Source organism: Cydia splendana, chromosome 22, assembly GCF_910591565.1.
Source record: "Cydia splendana chromosome 22, ilCydSple1.2, whole genome shotgun sequence".
Taxonomy (NCBI): Eukaryota; Metazoa; Arthropoda; class Insecta; order Lepidoptera; family Tortricidae; genus Cydia; species Cydia splendana.
The window spans coordinates 885597-901410 of record NC_085981.1 but is presented as its reverse complement, the minus strand read 5'-3'; the positions used below and the strand labels follow the sequence as shown (position 1 = coordinate 901410).

Below are 15814 nucleotides of genomic sequence, written 5' to 3'. Positions count from 1 at the left end.
ATCCGCTGTGTTTAGAACTTTAGATTATATTTATGTTCCCGCCTAACCAACGTGAACTTGGCTATCCCAAAATAGTCCAGTTTGACATATGTACGGTCGAAACATGTAGTTTTTATTTTGAATATCGTTCGCGAATTATTTCATGAATAGATAAATTGACGATCGTTATGGATCCACGGTAAATATTGCCTAGTCCGTTTGTGTTTTAGTTTGAGTATTGCAAATGCAAGCTTTTACGCTATTGTTTTGGTTTGTCATAACCTCTTTTGCGACGTTTCTGCGGGAGATTTCATTGTTTTTGCCATGTTTTGTGAATGATTTGCAGTTCAGTTGGCATGCTTGCTCACTATAAACAATATTTAACTGATTGTTTTGACAATTTAAACTATTTTCGTTCTATTTTTCATCGATTTATATGTATTTTAGTCTAATTTCTGTGTAAGTACAATCTTATTATATTTGTTTAAATTTTTTTTTAAATTTTGGTTATTTATTTATATTATTTAACTGTTCTTAGATTTGTTTTATTTTGTGGTGCAATAAAGTATATTGGCTTTGACTGGTCCAAATGACTAAGTAAATTAAAATGATTGGGAACAAAATAAATAAATACCTATTTCAAAATAAATCAGTACTTATACCGAACGTTACCCCCGTTATCGGTCATATAAAAATCCGTACCTACATATATAAGGATCTATAAAAAGTACCAAAAGAATTTTAACAGAAAAAAGTATCAAAACGTTTTTTACCGCTCATATAAGACCGCTACCAACATACAGGGTTTGAAAGATCAGACGGACAAATAGATGGACGGGCGATGAAGGCTTATATTATATATAATGGGACCCTTCAGGTACAAAGCCCTAAAAAACGTGTACTGTTAAACACGCATGCTTGGTGTGTTAGACAAGGTCAAGGTTCGATTCCCAGACGCGCGCATTTTTATGTTATTATTATCGTGCCCGTCGCTCCAATCAACACCTTCCCAAGGTTTACGTTTAACGACGTTTTTATGAACTTTCTATGCTTTGTGTTACATTTCCTTCATTCTTGAGATTCTTTAAACAGAAATATTAATACAGTATGCAATATTTTAGCGAATGTTCCCTTGAAAAAAATAAACATCCGATTGCATATTCGTTCTTAACCATTTTACACTTGAAATTTATATCGAACATTCCTAAGAAGTAACAGTTTTTGAAAAATCACCATCAAAAATAAATTTATAGATCAACACACCCGTATCTAGATACGTACTCGAATAATTATTCTGGAGTCTTTGAGAAGGCTACTCATCACATCATCATCTGCCTCGCATTATCTTGGCTTTTCTGCCACAGCTCAAGGAAACCTGGGATCTGCGTGGCAGCTAATCCCAATTGGCGTAGGCACTAGTTTTTATAAAAGCGACTGCCACCTGTCCCTCCAGCTCAGAGGGAAAACTAGGTCTTATTTAATGTTTAATATATTCATTATGAATCCAATGATGTAAAATGTAACGCATCAAACCAAACATTTCTCACCGACTAACATACCTACATCTTTGAAGCTTACCTATATAAGGCAGTATTTTTTACTGTTCTTTATTTTGAAAATTGTAATATGGTTCACAGAAGGGTCGCCGGTCGGTCGTAGGTATATTTGTATAGTGTATTAAGTGTATACCTATATAAATGTTATATACCTAAATGTGTTATTTTCCATTGCAGAGGCAGCGACGATAGGCTGGGTGAGCAGAGCGACCCGCGTTGGTACATCGACTCCACCTACGCCTCATCTCTGAAGGTCTCCCTTCGACTGCCCACCAGCCAGCTTCTTGAAGGTATGGTGACGGAAATGTGAACGTTGATTGACATGGCTCCAATAGTTGCCATCTGCAATCTTAATAGAATTAACAGTACAAGTAGGTTTACAAACCAAATTTGAACTAGGAACTTATTCGGCAGTAGGGCAGTATCAGCTCCCATTATCAACACATAGGTAGAAATTAATACAATATATATATGCCAAGCGCTTATTAGTACGGTTTTTATTACTTACCTACTCGTAGATAATGACCGAAAATCTCCCACCATGAACTGACTGAATAGACCTGGGACATTTTACGTCCCAGTAAAATTTCCATACATAAATTTATTTCTTTCTTTTCCGATACTGTTAAACAAAGTCTATGAAAAATGGTAACAGACGGAATGGAATAAAACATCTTAGAACCCTTTTTTTATTAGATTCGAAAAAGATCGTGATTCTGAGTAGAAATACTATGAAAATTAAAAAAAAGGGTAGGTAGTTTACACCTCTTTTCACAAGTTACACATGTTACAGACTTTTTTCAACCAAGTTTTCGCCGGCCAGACCTCAGGAGGTTCATAATGGGTATGTCCGTGTGACCCAATATGTCCATGTCTTGTACATTTGTCCACGTACCCCGTGAAAAACAAAGTTTGTACCTATGAATGTCTATTTGTCAATTGTCCGTCTCTTGTGTGACTCAGCTATGGAACTACAATGATATTGATAAGTTACCTATTTCTTTAATAAATTGTTTTTTAAGGTTGATTATGGCTACAAATATAATGACCACCAAAAAATACTTTGGTACCCTAAATAAAAAAAAACATGCTTACCAAAAAAAATTACTGAACATCAAAAAAATAAGGCCTAAAAATACAAAAGTACCACCGTTTTAATTACGACTGCCCTTTAAATTGTATTCAAATACCAAATATATTGAATGACCACCAAAAATCATTAATGATCACCAAATCTTGAAGACCAAATTAATGCGATATTTTCACCTAAATAAACCACTATGATTACCAAAAAATGTATACATATTACCAAATAAAGTAAACTGATGCCAAAATTACTAGCCCCTCCCGCTCAACCCCCCGTACCCTGCACCGCATACCTACCTAACCTAACCTACTTTTCTAGTAGCATTTCGTTATGCTACTAGAAAAGTAAGTTAAACTGCTATCAGTTAAGTGGGTTAGGTTAGCACTGCGACCCTTACAGAAACGAAATGATACTATAAAAGTAGGTTAGGTTAGGTTTGAACTGCGACCTTTACAGAAACGAAATGCTAATATAAAAGTGGGTTAGGTTAGAACTGCGATCCTCACAGAACCGAAATGCTACTAGAAAAGTGGGTTAGGTTAGGTTTCAACTGCGACCCATACAGAAACGAAATGTTAATAGAAAAGTGGGTTAGGTTAGGTTTGAACTGCGACCCATACAGAAACGAAATGCTACTAGAAAAGTGGGTTAGGTTAGGTCTGAACTGTGACCCTTACAGAACCAAACTGCTATCAGAAAAGTGGGCTAGGTTAGGTTTGAATTGCGACCCTTACAGAAACCAAATGCTACTAGAAAAATGGGTTAGGTTAGGTTTGAACTGCGACCCTTACAGAAAAGTAATGCTACTGGAAAAGTGGGTTAGGTTAGGTTTGAACTACGACCCATACAGAAAATAAATGCTACTAGAAAAGTAGGTTAGGTTAGGTTTGAACTGCGACTCATACAGAAACAAAATGCTACTAGAAAAGTGGGTTAGGTTAGGTTTGAACTGCGACCCTTGCAGAAAAGACGACACGCTTGTGACGGCCAGAGGACCCAGATACCGCGACGCAGCTATGCTTGCGACGGCGGGAGTCGCCCACTGTGTGGCCCGAATCCGGCGTCTGGGGCTAGAAGTGGCGCTAACGAAGTGCGAGGCCATTTGTTTCTTCGGCCCGCGAAGAGCGCCTCCAGGCGGCGCAGAAATTATTGTGGGAGGCGTTCCAATTGCTGTCATGCCGACGTTACTCTACCTCGGCGTCTTGCTTGACAGCAAGTGGAACTTTAAGGCTCACTTTGAGCGTTTAGCACCCAAATTACTGCGCGCAGCGGCGGCCTTTGGGCGTATACTGCCCAACCTGGGAGGGCCTAAGGCCTCATGCCGCCGCTTATACACGGGTGTGTTGCGCTCAATGGCACTTTACGGTGCCCCAGTATGGGCGGATTCCCTCAGCAGCCACAACATTGCCCAACTGCGACGACCGCAGAGGGTAATGGCGCTGAGGGTAATCAGAGGATACCGGACAGTGAGCGCGGCAGCCGCGTGCGTGCTGGCCGGTTCTCTGCCCTGGGACCTGGACGCGAGGGCGCTCGCGGCGCTGTACCAGTGGCGCGGAGAGGCGCGAGCTCGGGGTCACCCGAAAGCACCTCAGGAGGTGGCGAAGCGGCGCACCGAGCTGCTAAAAGACGCGACGGAGATATGGGTGCAGCGGCTCGAACGGCCGAGGGCTGGCACCCGCACTGTAGAGGCGGTGCGCCCTGTCCTTCGGGACTGGGTTGAAAGACGCTCCGGTGTCCTTACTTTCAGACTAACGCAGGTACTGTCGGGGCATGGCTGCTTCGGCAGCTACCTGCACAAGGTTGCCCAGAGGGAACCGACACCGGAGTGTCACCAATGCGGAGCCGACGTAGACTCGGCCCAACACACACTGGCTGAGTGCCCAGTTTTTGGCGAGGAACGGGAGGAGTTGGTCGCCCAGGTAGGGCAAGACCTTTCGCTGCCAGCCGTAGTTCAGGCCATGCTGGGCAGCGAAAGTGCATGGGAGACTGTGCTCACGTTCTGCGAGCACGTCATGGGAGACAAGGAGGCGGCCGAGCGCGGACGGGAAGTCCGGGCCGAGGCTGACCCAATGCGCCGCCGCCGCATAGGCCGCAGACGTGCCGCTCATGAGCGGAACCTGCCGCCCTGATGAGAGCCAGCGGGCGGCGGACATGGGGGCGTCCCCGCCCATGACGCTGGCTCCCGAGATGGTATGCGCAACCTTGTGTTCCGGAAGCGCTTCCACAGGGAAGATCACTAAAAAATAGGGGTATGGATCCTAGTCAGGATAGCCGCTGCGGGGTCGCGGACGCATTGCGCGAGCTTCCCCGTAACCCCGCATCCATAGCGGCGAGAGGACACCATGGGGTTTAGTGGGTAGTGGGGCCTCTTTACAGCCCTGAGTCCCACATAATCGTCCGGGTTTCTCCCAGGCCCGGCGGTATGCGTAGACGCATTCCCCATGTAAAAAAAAAAAAAGGTTTGAACTGCGACCCTTACAGAAAAGAAATGCTATCAGAAAAGTGGGTTAGGTTAGGTTTGAATTGCGACCCTTACAGAAACCAAATGCTACTAGAAAAATGGGTTAGGTTAGGTTTGAACTGCGACCCTTACAGAAAAGAAATGCTACTGGAAAAGTGGGTTAGGTTAGGTTTGAACTGCGACCCTTACAGAAAAGAAATGCTACTAGAAAAGTGGGTTAGGTTAGATTTGAACTCGACCCATACAGAAAATAAATGCTACTAGAAAAGTGAGTTAGGTTAGGTTTGAACTGCGACCCTTACAGAAAAGAAATGCTACTAGAAAAGTGGGTTAGGTTAGGTTTGAACTGCGACCCTTACAGAAAGAAATGCTACTAGAAAAGTGGGTTAGGTTAGGTTTAAACTGCGACCCATACAGAAACGAAATGCTGCTAGAAAAGTGGGTTAGGTTAGGTTTGAACTGCGACCCTTGCAGAAAAGAAATGCTACTAGAAAAGTGGGTTAGATTAGGTTTGAACTGCGACCCTTACAGAAACGAAATGCTACTAGAAAAGTGGGTTAAGTTAGGTTAGACCTGCGACTGTTACAGAAATAAAATGCTACTAGAAAAAGGTGACGAAGTGGATTAATTAATTTAATACTATTATATTAACACGTTCACTGCGTAACAGGTCATTTTGACCCTGTACTGGACTTTCGCCTGGTGCGGCGACCGAAATACGTAACATTATCGCCTTCGCACCAGGGGGGCGACGGATAAATGCTACTAGAAAAGTAGGTTAGGTTAGGTTTGAACTGCGACCCTTACAGAAAAGAAATGCTACTAGAAAAGTGGGTTAGGTTAGGTTTGAACTGCGACCCTTACAGAAAGAAATGCTACTAGAAAAGTGGGTTAGGTTAGGTTTGAACTGCGACCCATACAGAAACGAAATGCTGCTAGAAAAGTGGGTTAGGTTAGGTTTGAACTGCGACCCTTGCAGAAAAGAAATGCTACTAGAAAAGTGGGTTAGATTAGGTTTGAACTGCGACCCTTACAGAAACGAAATGCTACTAGAAAAGTGGGTTAAGTTAGGTTAGACCTGCGACTGTTACAGAAATAAAATGCTACTAGAAAAAGGTGACGAAGTGGATTAATTAATTTAATACTATTATATTAACACGTTCACTGCGTAACAGGTCATTTTGACCCTGTACTGGACTTTCGCCTGGTGCGGCGACCGAAATACGTAACATTATCGCCTTCGCACCAGGGGGGCGAAGGCGATAATGTTGTGATATTTTAATTGTTTTATATAGTCAAGTATATATTTATGTCTGTCGTTTAACATTCTACCCGACAGGATATAAATTAATTAACAGGTCACGTAAGACCTGTGCGCACTAGATTAAAACTTTTGCTATTCAGTGCGGAACAGGGCCTATATGACTTGTTGTGTACGGCCTTGTATAGCACTGTAGGTAAGGGCAGTGCGCATTAGTGTTGTTACCCTGTTATCAATACACATGTTTGTTGATTATGATTATAGTGGCAAAATGGCTGCATATTATTCAACCTTAAAAAGAGGATTAAATTAAATTAAAGGGCACAAAAAATTAATGATGAGCATTTTATTTGGGACTTGTATTGTAAACGCCTGGATTGTATATGTAGCCTCTTAGTTAAAAAGGGAATTTGCTTCACTTTCCTGAGTTGTTAGTGCAGTTATTGACAAAAGTTCCATTCAAAGAAGAAAACAATTTGATATTATGCAGACATGCAGACACATTCAGTAAGAATTGCCTTAAAAATATATTACCTAGAGTAAAAAATATGAATAAATGAAATCGATATATTTATTTGTTTATCTTTCCCATCACTACTAAATCATCGACACTTTTACCCCTGCCCGCCCTGGCTGTGCGTTACAAGTCAATTTTGACCTGTTAATTAATTCGTGTATAAAAGCTCAACCAACGGTCATCAACTTCGGCGAAGGCAATATAAGGTAGATTAGTTATTAGACTAAACATTGTCATAATTACATTTAATAAGTATATATTTAGTAAAGATATTTTAGGTAAAATATAAACCCCTTCATACAGGCTGTAATTGACTTGTACCGCACAGCGAAAAAGTTCAAGAGAGGACTCTCATGGGTTGTAACGCACTGAGAGCGAGTTCACAAAATGCAACTTCGCATTGAACGTGTTAAACATTTGCACATTTTTAATAAAAATGTGGTTACAATTTTGGTGGTCATAAACTATTTTTGGGTTTACAATGATTATTTTGGAGTAATTTGCTTTAATAGGATAGCAAGATTTAAAAATTTGGTTATAATTTTACATTAAAATGGAGTTCTAATTTTGGTGGTCATTTACTATTTTTGGGTTTACAATGATTATTTTTGTGTCATTTTCTTTATTAGGATAGCAAGATGTAAAAATTTGGTTATCATTTCACATTAAAATGGGGTTTGAAATTTGGTAATCATTTACAATTTTTGGGTTAATATGATTAGTTTGGTGTCATTTCCTTTAAAAGGATAGTAAAATGTAATAAAATTGGTAATCATTTCATATTAAAATGGTGTTATAATTTTGGTGATCATTCATTATTTTAGGGTGGTAAAATATATTTTTTTGGTATTAAATGTTACTAAATCTGGTGATCAGTTAAATAGCAGCCGTTGATTATTATACCCGTTACTCGTAGTCAAGATAACGAGACTTTCTTGACATTTTAGTATTGTCTGTCTGTTTTACCCTGTTTAATGTCTGATTTTATTGTGCTCGTCAGATTGTACGCACATCACTTAAACAATATATGTACTGTATGCGTTTGTTTTGTTTTAAAGTAGCTTTTAGAAAAAAAAAACTATAATTATTCGGCCTAGTTCTTCTTTAAACTAATTAAACGTCAAAATTATGATATCAACAATATTTCCAAAGGCTACGTCATAAATCATATTTGTGATTTTATATTTTTGTGGTGTGAGCTTTTTTGTTTTCGAAATAGCGCCATCTCCCAGCCAGCGTTCAAACTAGCACGCGCTGTTGCACACGTTAGAGGTTTGAGTTGCGGCTAGCTTGCTAAAGCTTTAGCTACACGCCGCTAGATGGAGTTGTGACATACGAAATCGATACTCGGACGAGATGTTGAAAGATGCATGGATGATGAAAATTAAAATTTCAATTATTTTATTATTTTTAGAGTATGATGGGGTAATGAAAAACTTTAGTTTGCTTCAAACTGAAATTAGGTATTTATTTACGAATAATAGTTATTTGTTTTACAAGGGAGCAAAGTTGTTGTCTAACCTTGATACTTTATTGATTGATTGATACGGGCAAGCGAAAGATTCCAAAATTCGAAAATGAATTCGAATTCCAAAATTCGAAAAATGGAATCTTGAGCGTTGCCAGGGTTTCAAGGCACGAGGGCTAAACAAATTTTGCCACCGTGTGAAACACAAAATTGTTCACCACACCAACACAAGGACAATATTAACTGTACAAGAAAAGACTACAACTCAAAATTTGCTTGAATTTTGATTACTTATTGCCTCACATGTGAATAAAATGCAACTTTCTTATCAGTCTTTGAATAATCAAGAGAGCCTTTACCAGCTGATGTGGCGAAAAATAAACTAAGGTTCCTTTCATTCATCACCATTCACGCGCAAATGCTGACTGATTGAAATATTTGTTAGTAGGTAATTAAATTCTGAGCTAATATTATCTAAAAATTAAATATTCACAGCACAATCTGTAAAATAGAGATAAATAAAATAGAGACAAAAAGCAATGGATCGGCCATCTTTACGTAATGTAAGCTGATGTTACTTACCTAGTATTAAAAAACTTTTTTATCCATATTATTCGAAGTTATGGTGCACGATAAAGAATGTCTCTTTACTAAAGGTGCATCCATACTCTACCGCGGTTTACTTTTGTGGAGCAATACTGCAACGCACTGCAGAGTGTGGAATGTGGATGCACTTTATGTCTATGCCAGGTAGGGAGGGACTTGGAGTTGGTAGGAGACGTTATGATGGGACCCTAAAAACTCTAGTAGGCTAGAATATTTTTAGAAGCCTATCGTAGTTTTTTACACTTGGTTTATTAAAGTGAGGGTGTTTCGATTGGCTCTCCGATGTAGCTGCGTGCGACATCATATATGTTACTAAATATGTTCATATTCCGTGTCCAAAGATATCCTTAGATATCCACCTTATTATGTACATGACAATGCAATATTGAATAAATGACTAAATGACTAAATCCCACTTAAAAATATATCAAAGACTAAACACCTGTAAGATAAAATCACGAAATAAACCACCCATAAATTCCGCCCTAAAATCATAAAAATGAAGGGCAGTCTCCAAAAAATAACCTCATTTCTTAAACCATTCATACAAAAACGTCATAACGGTCTATGATGCTTAAAAATATAAGTCATTTTTGCTCTGAGCCGATATATAAAAGCTTTATATCGCTAAAAGGCTGATATTTTATTAAATTTGAAGGCGGTTATATCGTTTTAGTTCTAAAGTTCTTTGCTGGAGTATGACGCATATATTTAATGCCAGCAGGTGCTTGCTTTTAAATATAAATGTTGGTCGCGAACTTGATAGATCTGGCTATTTGGCTGGTGTCGCCTAATTTGAGGATGTTTGGCGATGTTACGGTTATTAAGATGTGTTCTGAAATTCATCACATCGTTTGTTTTATCCTGTCAGCCAGGGGCGTATTTACCATAGGGCCAAGGGGGCCATGGCCCGGGGCGGCAGGCCGCAGGGGGGCGGCGAAGCCGCCCCCTTGCGGCTTTTTCTGGGCGCCTTTTATAATCAAACTTAGCTATATTTTTTATTATATTTTAATTGACATTTAAATTAATAAACAAACGAACGCTTCAAACCCCACCAATTGCTAAAAATATCTACCAACAAGTACCTAAATTAAGCAACATTTTCGTTCAAAAGTATTAGTACGGCGCAGTGCCGGATTTACCACTAGGCTGAGTAGGCTGAAGCCTATGGCGGCAGATTTTAGGGGGCGGCAAATTTGGGTCAAAAAAATATTTTATTAGCTGTTCAGATAGGGTCGACCAGAATTTTGTCGCTCCCCTATTTATTTGTAAAATTTAAATAACAAGCCTTGTCGATTTTGCCGCCCTCTGTCATGTCAAGACCCTTTATATTGAGACAGACAGACGGCCGGACGGACAACAAAGTGATCTTATATGGGTTCCGTTTTTTTCCTTTTAAAGTACGAAACCCTAAAAATGTACCTACTATTTTCTCGAAAAAATTTCGCGCTCGCTACGCTCGCGTTTTCACGTACGTACCTAACATTATTTGTTACCCATCTGACTATATACATACGGGCGGTTCTTGTGTCTTCGTGGTATTGAATCTCACTAAATTGTTCCGATCCCATGCCGAAACTCAGTACAGATAGAGTGCTCTCGATATCAGGTACAAATACAATACTTTTCATGACTTTCCAGCACCACAGAATGAGGGATAATGGTACGGCCTGTGTAATACGCATCCCTACTACTGTCGTCTGCATAGCAATGATTATCATTGATATGCAGCAATGACAGCACAGAACCTAGTGCAACGCCAGCGGTAATGTCCACACTATCGGAGCAGCTTCCGTCTACTATACGGCTCATGTGAAAGCTAGCGATCCATTTGTATAACATATAGTCCCTCGAGCAGACTCGATGCCAGACCCGACCGAACTCCTTAGCTATATCCAGCCTGACTGCCATATCTCACCTTGATTCTCAATGGCCAAAACCCAGCAGTACCCACCGGTCACCGATCAGATCAGGCAAATATAACGAGGTCGCATCGTCATTGAGTGACAAAAACGGCCCATATAAATCTGTATCTAGAATAGTGACATTAGTGACGTCACCTTTCTGCACTCAAAAGAATAAAAAAATATCTACGTTCCACTATCAGCGGAGAGCGCCTGAATAGCTTAGCTCTTCTTAATATAGAAGCTGAGCTGACAAACGTTTTAAATTACGACAGCGTTATTGATGATTTTGTCAACCAATTTGTACATAGGAAAACAATGTAAATGCCTATGTGAGTAAATGGTAAATGTTTAGTTTTTTTTTATTTCACACCCCAAAGGTACTTGTTGCAGGTTTTTTTTTTCTTAAATAAAATACTTTATCGTCACTGATGAAGGGGGGCGGCAAATCAAAATGGCCCGGGGCGCCAAATTTGTAAATACGCCTCTGCTGTCAGCAAGCCTCTGATAGTCGAGCTTTAAGAGGCGTAAAGCCAGCAAACAAGAAAGTGACAAAAGATATGGCGCGCCACGCGAAACAGGTGATGGCTTGGCTTTTAACATTTTAAGTACTCCAATAACTCTGAATGTATCGCACTTTTGATTAAAAAATTTGCTAGTCAAATCCCTCGGCTATGTCACTAGTTATTTAATAAATTGTATTGATTTATGTAACTTTTGGCAATTTACATCCTTTAGATAACTAAATCAATATATTTAGATAACTACTTATTTAGTACTCTATTCATGGATGACATTGACATTAAACCATGCAGACTTGCATGCAGAAAGCGCCTTGTCAAGGTCAGAAAAAATATTAAAATTTTTATTAACGTCCTTAAATTAATCTCACACGTAATAATGTCAACTTTTTAGCCATTTTATTACCCAAAAAACCTAGATGCCATTGAGCGTACGCCAACAGCATGCACCATTTGCTGGCACTTCCTTTTCTCATTACAAAATGTAAAAAATACAGTTTATGTAACAGTCAGACACACTCATCTGTCATTTCCTTTGGATTGTGGTGATGTGTCTAGATTTTTGTGAGCTTTATTTTAGACTTCTCATATCTACACTATTGAATTTCTTCACGGATGTACTACGATTGACGATGTTTTCTTTCACCAGAAAGCTATATTGTAAGTCGGACGTCAGATCATTCGGCCTTCTAGTCCATGTGAGATCCCCAACCTGCATTAGACCAGTGTGGGGACTATAGCCCAAACCCTCTGGCACATGAGAGGAGGCCTGTACCCAGCAGACATTTTAGACTATTAGCCAAGCAGCTCTCGCACTAGGCAGACAATCCATATTACGAAACTTATCAATCTTATCATAGTCAGAATTAAGTAGCTAAATAAAAGATTCTAAGAAAGAGTTTCTGTCGTGTCGTGTCGTACGAGGGCAGTGGCGTAGCTAAAGTTAGACCAAGAAAAGTCTGCAGCGATTTTGGTAGCCCACGCAGTGCAAATGTTATTTATACCTACGTCATAATTTCATAGAGGTTTGATGTTGAAAATAACACTTGCAGTGCGTGGGCTATCAAGATCCCTGCAGACTTTTCTTGGTCTAACTCTAGGCGTGGGCGAATGGGGCCTTCACCCACGGCGTCGCACTTAGGGGGGCCTCGCAAAGCCAACCTTTTTACCTGGGAAATCACATTGAAAAGGGCCTCGCAGATATGGTTAACGCTAGATTCACGCTACACCACTGTACGAGGGAGTTAAAAGACCGGCCCAGCAAAGAGAAGAGTGGCGATTACTCCACCGACAAGAGCATAGCTCTTAAATATTGATGATGACGATGAGAGAGTAGGGACATGTTTAAGAGCCCATCAACGTGCACACTAGCGCCACTGCTAAATAATCGTGATTATTTAAATTTAACGAAAGATATTTAAAAAAGGGGGCGCTGCGTACTGTATTTTGTATTTAAGTACCTTTTGAATACATCAAACTAGTTTTTATGTTGCTGGATTTGTCAAACTCAAAACAAAAACGGCCGTTTTAACTTTGGACACCTAGATTGATGAATCCAGCAAAAGGTACTTAAATACATAATACAGTATGTAGCGGCCCTCTTTTTTAAACATCTTTCGTTAAATTTAAATAATCACGATTATTTAGCAGCGGCGCTAGTGTGCACGTTGATGAGCTCTTAAAGCGAATGTATTTTATTATTTCTCAATTTATTACGGCTTTCAGTGGTTTACCACACTGAAAAAATCAAAATACATCGTAAACGATAAAATCAATCAAATATATTAACGACTTTCTGCATGGTCGTTAATATACCTATTCCAGTCTCCAGTAACCAACAACGCTATTTTTCTGTGGGGTAGGTCAACTCAAGATCGAAAGAAAGGTCAGTGAAAAGTGACGATTTGTGTAAACAAAACAAGGATGAAAGAAACATTTTAGCGACACAATCTAATTTTAACTCCACCCACTCATATTAGTTCTTTGTGAAAATATATTGTGATTCACTCTGTTGTTGCATGGAATAAACAGTATTTTGTGGGCGCCCGTAACTCCGGAGGTGTCGCATGCGCGTTGCCGATCCTTTATAAGCCTATACTGTATAGGTTAGGTACAATAACAATATGTTAATAGGGAATATTACGCAAAACTCTGCGTAGAGAGCGTCACTAGCACAATCACAGGGCCCTCACACTTTCCTATTCAATCGATAGAGAGGCAGATAACGAAATTTCGATTTTCGCGTTTCGCGGTAGGCCACCTGTAAACAAACCGCCTTGATGCATCAATGTCATAGTGAAAACTTGTCAAAAAACTGTTTAAGGCCTAGTATGTATATGTTACTCCTGACACAGCGTTGCAACAGTCATCCGTCAGGGATGCAGTGGCCATTGATGATGGTTTACTATGTGCACTAGTGCTGCACTCTGGCGACAGAACATTGCAGTAATACTCCCTATTGTGCATGCACAATAGGGAGTATTACTATTACGAGTATTAACAATTTTATGTAAATTTTCTCACGTAGGTAAGTGACGTTTTGTTATATCTTCATTAGAAATAAAGATTCATAAACCTGAACAATACGCTTTTATATAAATTTTTACTCGCATTTTTAGAGCACTTTATTAAACATTGAACTAATAAGATGTTTAGGATTTTTTTTAATGAGTGGAAGGCCTTGGCAGTAAAGGTATAGGTTGTATTTGTTAACTTTTTAATATGCAGAAATAACATAGAGTCAGTCCATGAAGAGTCTGCAGCGGATTTGATAGCCCACGCAGTGCACGTGTTATTTTAAACGTGAAACTTCTATGAAATTATGACGTATAAATGCCACTTGCACTGCGTGGGCTATCAAATCCGCTGCAGACTTTTCTTGGTCCGACTCTAATCGCTGAGCGATAAAGCTCTTTAATAAAAAAAAAGTGTAAGATACCTATTTTACGCAATCTCTATGGTCCAATTTGTGGAGTACGTTTACTCGTACCTCTGCTTTTCTTTACCTCAAGGTACCTGCTCTCTATCACTGTCTGGAGTGTTGGTCTTGGAGATTGCTCACTTGCGTTAAGTCCATGGTATTCTCAAAGGCTTGTCTTGTAATCATCATCGCAACAGGTTTTTCCATTAAAACTTTTTTTTAGTATGAGTTAAGTTTAATTACTCCTTAGGTACCTGTAGGTTAACTGGAAGAGATCCCTCTTAGAGATAAGTTCGCCCTTGTACTATATTTATGTTCTATCTGATGTACCTGTATTCTTCTCTTCCTTACAATAAGTACCCACGGACCACGACTAGCAAGCGCAGCGTAGGACGTCCACCCACAAGATGGACAGACGACCTTGTTAAGGCCGCCGGAAGTCGCTGGATGCGGGTCGCTTCCAACCGGTACGAATGGAGGTCCAAGGGGGAGGCCTATGTTCAGCACTGGACGTCTTATGGCTGAGATGATGATGATGATGTACAATAAAGTGTTACTTACTAAGGTAATGTTACTTTATGTTTTTGAACCGCTTCGCATTTCAAGCTGACAGACGGTTAGTTATTTATTTAATTAATTATGAATTAACACTAGCACTCGTCTTCATAAATTTGTCGGCACACGTCACGTCTCCCTGATAAATAACCCTTAATACGTGTAAATAAATTGACGGACCGATAAAAAACCTCATAAAATACGTTGCGTATTTGTGGCGCCCGGTATGTCGAGTATGTTTGTGCGCCATGTGGGCGCGCCTGATAATTATTAGAAATAATTATTTACAGATTTGTTTAAATATTTAATAACAGTAATTACGGGTGAATCAAGTTTTACCTGTCACTAGTTGCCATGGTTACAGTCTCCTGGGTCACTCTTAAAATACTAGTTATTTCGTATTTAAATGAACCAAACTTGAATTTTTTGGTAGTTATTAGGCCTTTCCATAATAGGGGCATCTACTAAGCACGTTTGTAGAACACGGTACAGTCGACGTCAAAGATATGTTTACATTTTTCGCCTTATTACAAAGGAGTAAGTGTAAACATATCTTTGACGTTGACTGTACACAGCTCTTCTAAGAAACTATGCTACCTACTATTGCAACAACAAGAAATATAGTTCCTTTATTTTAGCATTATAAAGAAGGTAAGCGATCTTGACATGTCTTTTAATTGAAAAACGCATTTTAAAAATCAGTAAGTATTACTTATGAAAGCAGAAGAATATAAATGATCGTATGAGATTAATAATTGTTACATATTTGCCGTGACTTATTTTTAAAACGTGTTTTTCAATAAAAAGACACATCAAGATTGTTTACCTCATTTCTAATGCTAAATAAAACGAACTAGTTGATCGACCCTTATACTGAAATAGAGGAACGGTTACGAAAGGTTCTTTTACCTTTAGATAACCCGTTCAATGCAAGTATAAAAACGATATAAGTATAAAATAACTATTTCATTTTATAGTT

At 39.4% G+C, this 15814-nt stretch overlaps 1 protein-coding gene across 6 annotated transcripts in view; it reads left to right on the top strand.

Moving 5' to 3' along the window:
- LOC134801559 (filamin-A) overlaps positions 1-15814 on the top strand; it is a 112108-nt gene that overhangs the window by 38575 nt on the left and 57719 nt on the right. Inside the window, exons 1-3 of one of the 6 annotated variants that reach the window (XM_063774154.1) lie at positions 58-178; positions 1713-1825; positions 2329-2379. In XM_063774154.1, coding sequence (XP_063630224.1) covers positions 168-178; positions 1713-1825; positions 2329-2379 — 175 coding nt within the window. In that variant the 5' untranslated portion in view covers positions 58-167. Of the gene's footprint in view, positions 1-57; positions 179-1712; positions 1826-2313; positions 2380-15814 lie in introns of those variants that run through there. The other 5 variants (XM_063774153.1, XM_063774157.1, XM_063774156.1 and 2 more) reach the window with 5 other exon arrangements.